The sequence below is a fragment of the Urtica dioica genome, chromosome 7 (assembly GCF_054948205.1).
Source record: "Urtica dioica subsp. dioica isolate 48M chromosome 7, U.dioica_male_clone48M_v1_H2, whole genome shotgun sequence".
Taxonomy (NCBI): domain Eukaryota; kingdom Viridiplantae; phylum Streptophyta; class Magnoliopsida; order Rosales; family Urticaceae; genus Urtica; species Urtica dioica.
Genome location: NC_142762.1, coordinates 30,342,171 through 30,349,648, shown reverse-complemented (window position 1 = coordinate 30,349,648; position 7,478 = coordinate 30,342,171). Strand labels below are relative to the sequence as shown.

The window sequence follows — 7,478 nt, the reverse complement described above, 5'->3', positions numbered from 1 at the left end:
AAACCCATAACTTTTTTGATAACTCGTCTATTTATTTTGATTACTTGATAATTGCTCTCGTGGTTTGATATTAACTAAATAAATCTAGATCTTATTAAATAACCTTAATTAGTTAGCTAATTAGCATAATTAATTTATTCCGTATGGTTATGATGAGGTTAATAATCACCAAAAAGTGGTATCAGAGCGATTGTTCGTGTATGATACCAACCTGTTTTTCCAACAATTGGCACTTTGATTACAGTTGCTTCTATTTTTAGTGGAGGATATCTAAGACTGGATGTTAAGAATGCATTTTTTTTATGGTGTTCTTCATGAAAAAGCTATATAAAACCTCATCCAGGTGTTGCACACCAACCCGATCACGTCTATAAGCTTCGTAAAGCTCTTTATGGTCTCAAACAAACATTTCGTTCTTCGTTTGAGAACTTCTTCATCGTGATCACCTCGCTCGGTTTCGTTCCTATTCATCATGATTCGACAGTGTGTTTCAAACATACGAGTACAGGTCGCACCCTTCTATGTTATTTTTTGGGTATTGATGTTTTGTTTTTCCCAAAAGGCGATCTCTATCTCAGTCAAAGTATGCTGATCTCTTTGAGCTTGCATTTCTTATTGATAACCATAGTGTTGATACTCTCTGTGAGACCAACGTTTGAGACTCTCCGTATGATGGTGTTCGTTTTTCAAATCCTAGTCTATCGTACCATTGGAAGCAGCTTGGTCTATCTCAGTGTTACTCATCATATATTGTGCATGCTATTTATGTGGTTACTCATTTCGTCGCTGCCCCGTACTACAGTACATTAGGTTGTCATTCTTCTCATTCTTAGGTACCTTTGATGTACTCAGTTCATAGCCTCTTGTTTTCATCTACGACTACTTGTGAGACTGTTTGGTTGCGCTAATTGCTTGTTGATATGATTATAAATTGCTGAGTTATTTACGAAAGGTTATTCCACTCCGTGCTTCAGTAATTTTTCAAACAAACTCTCGGTGTGTGTTTCCGTGAGTTTACCGGGGTTGTAGTGGGAGTATTAGCATATATGATGTTAGGGTTAGAATAGTCTTGTATTATTTTCTTTGGTTTTTCTAGTTTATAAACTTTGAGACTAATGTTGATTTGAATTACAATTCTCATAATCCTCGTTATACAATTTTACAATTGTTCACAAAGCGAATTGAAACAACACTGGCACCAACATCACTTTTATAATGGCATGATTAAAATACGCCATTAAACTTAAAGATGCGGTAGAATAAAATAGCAGCAAGAGGGTTGGTGCTAAGTTTTGAAATGACTCTTGTTATTTGGTTATTCTCCTCTCACCAATGTCCAATGTCTCCTTGAAGTCAGGTGCATTGGTCGAAAGAAAATAAAAAATAGTTTGGTTACAAGTTTATGAGAAGGGGAAAATGGTCCCTATATTTCATATGACAAAGAATCATTAAAGTTTTGAGAGAAAAAAAAACGCTGTGTTTAGTACACGGAAATGAAAACTATATTACTAAATATGTGCCCCGGACTAGGGAAAAAAAAGGCATAAATCAAATAATCGTTCTCAATCCCTGTGATGACCACAAAGAAATATCTCTGTCTCAATTAGCCAGCACTTGTGTATATCATCGAACACCTAAGCAGATATACAAGACAAGTGATGAAGAGCCCTGACACGTAGACCCTTGATATTTTGATCTCCCTTTAGCCCAATGTCACACACCTCAACCTCTATATAAGCCTTGTTGTATATCATATAAGGGCATATCAAATTTTGTTGCCTTGCTGTATATCATATAAGGACATCAAATTTTCTTACTACTTTTTTCTTATTCAGTTTCGCATTTTAATTTGTTTGCTCAAACGTTCTACACTCCTACTACTAAAAATGGACAGAAATCAATTGCAACGCCAAGCTGCTCTCTTGAGGAGCTCTCTCATTGCACAGGTTACTACTCTCTTTGATTGCAATATATTTGAATTTATGAATTATTTATCATTTGATTGGCTGATTAAGGTTAATTACCATGTAAAAATTATCTTAATCTTTTAATAGGTCAATTGTCAGCTTTTTTGTCGTGTCAATATGTGCTTTTCTAAACTTTTTTTTTGAAGGTCCAGTACATATATATTCATATTTACATGTATGATTTGATATTTAGTCAATTTTTAGTAAATATTCGATAAATAATTATAAGACAGTATTTATTAAATATTGACTAAAAATTATTTACGAAATAAAAAAAGCAAACTTGAGAACTGTAAATCATTCACATGCTGTCACGTTATCATTTGTAGCTATTCATCAAATATCTACTAAAAATTGAATATATAGCAATCTAAAAGTATATATATGACTAATTTGCTAATTATTTGTTTTTTTTTAATAATTCCTGATAACGAATCACTAGCAAATATTGTAAGGTTTCTGATTGAGCAAAATAGTATCATCTAAATTTTGACCGTACGAATACTAAAAAAAAAAAAAAGATAAAATTATAGTAGTAATAGGCAGTAACTTGAAAACTCTCTAATGCTAGAGTGTGAAGAAGAGATCGAGGTGTCACTGCCAAAGCTGTTAATATGCGTTTTTTTTTTCTTTCCTACAATGGCTTGTAAAATAAATAGTAATAACTTTGGTATTTTTGTCTCTTTTTCGGACAACGACATGCATTAAACAAATTTGATTGAACCATAAAGTAAATATCCGCTTGCAGCATTATTGTAGGCACAATAAAAGATAATGGCCTTATAGATTCTCATCTGCATATTACATCGAACTTTGATCGTTTTTTCATATCCTTGTTTGTTTTACACTACACAATATAGATACGAGGCTAGTTACAATGTATTATTCAATTTCTTGCATGGAAGTTTCTAATTCCATGCTTACACCGTGTAATTAAGCATGGATTCAGTAACTTATTTAAAAACGTGTATGTAACGTAGATCTCTAATTAAATTAATTTAACCATATTGTCATGGGTATTATATTATATAAACTATCGATAATTGTTTTCTAATTGTTCCCACAACTCTATATGCATATTATTCATCTTCAAGGACGTCATTTACTATACAATAATTTATTACTTTTTTTATTTCATTCTTTTATACAATTATTAGCTTTAATATCAAAACCTTCTATTACTTCCTTTCTAAACCCTATATAAATAAAGTATCCTTCATATGATTTAGGAAGGAAGACATGGGACTACATTTTGCTATGCAATGGATAGTCCTCCGAATAAACATGCTTTTAAAAGTATTGATTTTTTTTTTTTTTTTTTTTTTTTTTTTTTTTTTTTGTGTCAGGGGTACTTGGAGGAGCAACAGTTTCTTCAACTGGAGGATCTGCAAGATGACGCCAGCCCTAATTTTGTTGAGGAAATTGCAACGCTGTTTTATAAAGACTCGGCCAGGCTTTTCCACAACTTAGAACAAACATTGTACGTAGGATCATAGTTTCAGGGTCTGATTATCTAGTTTTGTTTCTTACTCATTGGTTACAATTAAAAATATTATGTTATTGATTACAGGAGAAATAGGCCGGTCGATTTTGCCAAGCTGGATAATTACATGCACCAATTCAGAGGTAGCACCTCTAGGTATGTCCAAATATTTTATTTTGGTCGTATACCTATAAAAAAATTGATTTCTTAAAAAAATGTTCTTTGATTGTGTATTTCATGTAGTAACAAATATTTCTTGCAGCATTGGAGCTTTGAAGGTCAAGAATGAGTGTAACCAATTCAGGGACTTTTGTTTGGCAGGAAACATTGAGGGGTACAACACACATTCATCAACTTATATATATTAAAATTCTCATTTAATTATTGTAACTTAAATATTATAAAGATATATACATATGCTAAGATGCTTCACCATATACAGATGCATTAGAGCTTTACAGATGGTAAAGCAAGAGCACGAGACTTTGAGGATACAGCTTGAAACCTATTTCAAGGTATTTGATATTTTTTCTTCTACTTCTTCTTCTTCTTTTTTATAATATGTCTGACATGACAAGTGTTATGTAATAAAGCCTGCATTGTATTCTGATATATGCATATGTACGTGTCAGTATTTTCTTATGCCACGGTCGTATTTTATTATACAGTTGAGAAGGTAAGCGGGAGTGGCACAAACGGTAATAAGAAGGAGATCTAGCTGATGGTATACATAGAGAGAGAGAGAGAGAGAGAGAGAGAGAGAGAGAGAGAGAGAGAGAGTGAGAGGAGTAAAAGAAGACCAATGCAATTCCTATATCATTATAAGACCATCACACGGCCATCATCAACTAGTCGATTCAGTATAAGAAGATATATACATATATATATGTATATATATATATATATATTATAATATGTATATGTGATGCATACATATATTTTTGTTTTGAATTTGCAAGTGCTTATCGTGTTATATAAGACATCTACCAGAAGACCGTCTCTCATATTTACGTTGTTACGATCAAGTTCTTTTTTCCCCCCCCTTACATATGAAGTGTATACAAGCTTATATATATGGTTAAATAACTTGAATAGATCTATGCGCGCGCATAAAGGTTTGCTTCTAGTTGGCTTCTAGCATTCACAACAACAAATTGAACGTACAGCAGCAATATTTGCCGCGACCAAAACAAATATCTGTCTCGTCGCTAGCTATTAAGAAACAGGTGCTATTTATCGCGACTATCTACTACCGCTACAAATTAGTATAGCCGCGACTAGTTGCTGTATAGTCGCGGCTACATATTGTTCCGCTTTAAGGGGGGAAGTATTCTCACCTTATAATAAAACTAACACACTACATAATGTTGAAGATTTCATGCAATCATATTTTATTTGAGAAATTACCAATTTAATCTAATAACAGAAGAAGGGAATGAAAAAAAACATCTCCTAAATTTTAACAAAATATAACGAATGTACATATGTTCAATTAAAAATCAAAGTTATAAGTAACTAAACCACCAAAATTTAAAGATTGACTAAATAGCTATTATGATGATATGACATTATTTGGACGTTTTTAGAGTTCTATATATGCCCTTAGAGTCTGATGGTTATTTATAATTATTAACGATTATTTAAAAATATTAACGTCTTTTTTGCTTTGTTAATAAAATCTCGGCTATTTACTTAAAATTTACTGAAAGTTGGTTATATGGTAAAACTTGAGTTTTCATATGACTATATATCTAGAGAGTCCATTAAAAATTATCTCCCCCTATCTTGTCAGATTAATTAATTTTAAATCTTTCAATGTGTATTACATTGAAATGACATTAATATACAATTTTTATTATGGTGATTTAGCAACGTAGCCAATTTCAAACGTTATTTTAAAGATCTAGCCAACGTTTGGTAAATTTTGCAATCTAACCATTTACTAAAATAACCGAATATTATAGACAAAAATACCCTTAATTAAATAAACAATTACTATATATAGATAAGTTAACAAAATAAAATAAATAAATGACAAAACAAGAATTTCTTTTTAAATATTACAAAAATCTATAAAAATAAAATATATATTGAGATCTTGACGATCAAACTAGCCAAAAAATATTGAAAGTTGCGTCATAATCTTATGCTCTGTTTCTGCAACAAATTTATCGACATTATCACAAATAAACTCAATTCACTGACATTAACACAAAAATTTTAAGAGAGTGATGGCAAAAAAAAAAAACACAAAGTGATTGTTAAAAATAAAAAAAATTGTACAATTACAAATATAATTTCCATTTAAAGAATGAAAGGTTATTGGTAGGAAACAATTAAAAAGTGAATAAATTTAACAAAAATTAACGTTAGTTATCAATGATTAAAGAAAAAAATAACGTTAATTATCAAGATATATAATTAACGAAAATTAAAGAAATTATCTTCACCTGACCGCCTCTCTACGCCACTGCCAATTTTCCCTTCTCTGTTAGTGGCAAAGTGGGCGGCTTTACCTCCGCATTCCCGCTCCAAAGCTTCGGTACCAACGACAGAAATCAGGGCTTTCTTCACTGGAGGAGGAGGCGGCGGCAAAATCGGAGCGCGAGGCAAAGTCGGCAAAGAGGATTCCAATGGAGGGTTGGAGACCGAAGACGATGACTCCGATTTGTCGGAGCATTGGCGAGGAAGGCTCGCCAGGTCAGGATGGATTTGGAAGCCGATGTTGGGGTGAGGGGAGCGAAGCCGGCGGACAAGTCGGAGAGGTCGGCGGCGCAGGGGATGAATGCAGTACGCGCGGCTCCGAGAACGGAGACAAAAGCCGGAGCTGTCATGTACGGTGGCGTGTGAGTTTCCAACGGAGGGGGCTATGAAGCTTGACTTTCTCTGAAGGTACCGTCGAACCAGAGACAATTTCTCGAGTATATATATATATATATATATATATATATATAGAGAGAGAGAGAGAGAGAGAGAGAGAGAGAGATTTACAATCAGTTATAGATAGTATTTTTTTTCCATACGTACATCAGACATTTAAAATGGTGGCTCAAGGTTACAATTGATATTAAAATTTTGCAACACATTTAAAATGGTGGCTCAAGGTTACAATATTTGACATTAAAATTTTGCTTGCATTGCCACGTATGTAAAATTGACTATTTTTTTAAACTGTTGACTATTTTGCAATCATCACGTTTCACGTGACTTATTCCGTATAATTTTTCTTTTTATTATCAAACAAGCTGCAGGATGCAGCAATAGTCCAAACTTGGGGAAGGTCCGAGATTGAAGGTTCAACACATGGACGCATAGATCACTTGATATCAATTTACATGAATGGGCATTGAGAGAGAGAGAGAGAGAGAGAGAAAGAGAGAGAGAGAGAGAGAGAGAGAGAGAGAGAGAGAGAGAGAGAGAGAGAGAGAGATTGTTTGCGGTGGAAAAAGAGAACCTTTTTTTCGAGCTCATGAATAAAATGGGAGAAGAGAGCTTTTAATCAATTTGACCAAGCATTGAGGAAGGACATTATTATCTACAAGTCACTTTTAATGCTGCTTAAAATTAACAAAGTAGATATTTGAAGTACTAAATATTTTTTAAAATGTAGAAGTGACTAATTGTTTGCAAAATTAAAAAATTTAGTTGTTTCTGAATCCCGTATACAATGAAAGATGACCACATAAACCTTTACAGATAAAGCGAAGAGGCCATTGAACCGGTCAAATTGATACTCTTATGTCTATGGACCAATGACTGTACCAATTAGAGGCGGTTATTAGTAAACCTTGTTACACATTAAGATTTAGCTTCAAGGAGTTTCCAATTAAAGTTGAAAGTCGGATAGCTTTGGAAGGTTCTAGGATTTTCTAAATGAAGTAGAAAATGAATTAGATAAGACAATTAAATCCTTTCGATTAGATTAAAGAGACGAGTTTTTAGATATTGAATTCACCGATTATTTGTTAGAGCATGAAATTGTATCGCAGTTGTCGGCTCCTGACAATCCATAACAAAATAGAATAGGC

The 7,478-nt window shown here is 33.0% G+C and overlaps 1 protein-coding gene across 1 annotated transcript; it reads left to right on the top strand.

Moving 5' to 3' along the window:
* Positions 1-1,767: 1,767 nt before the first annotated feature.
* LOC149390749 (histidine-containing phosphotransfer protein 4-like) lies at positions 1,768-4,228 on the top strand. Its single transcript, XM_089620541.1, has 6 exons — positions 1,768-1,946; positions 3,314-3,447; positions 3,538-3,606; positions 3,713-3,784; positions 3,893-3,965; positions 4,119-4,228. Exons 1-6 carry the CDS (start codon positions 1,887-1,889, stop codon positions 4,128-4,130), a joined length of 420 nt encoding a protein of 139 aa, XP_089476667.1. The 5' UTR covers positions 1,768-1,886; the 3' UTR covers positions 4,131-4,228.
* The last annotated feature ends 3,250 nt before the right edge of the window (positions 4,229-7,478 follow it).

Excerpts from the sequence above, each read along its gene's own strand:
- LOC149390749 (XM_089620541.1), top strand. The coding sequence starts at position 1,887 with ATGGACAGAAATCAATTGCAACGCCAAGCTGCTCTCTTGAGGAGCTCT. Across the intron at positions 1,947-3,313 it reads GGAGCTCTCTCATTGCACAG|GGGTACTTGGAGGAGCAACA; the intron begins GTTACTACTCTC and ends TTTTTGTGTCAG. Across the intron at positions 3,448-3,537 it reads CACAACTTAGAACAAACATT|GAGAAATAGGCCGGTCGATT; the intron begins GTACGTAGGATC and ends TATTGATTACAG.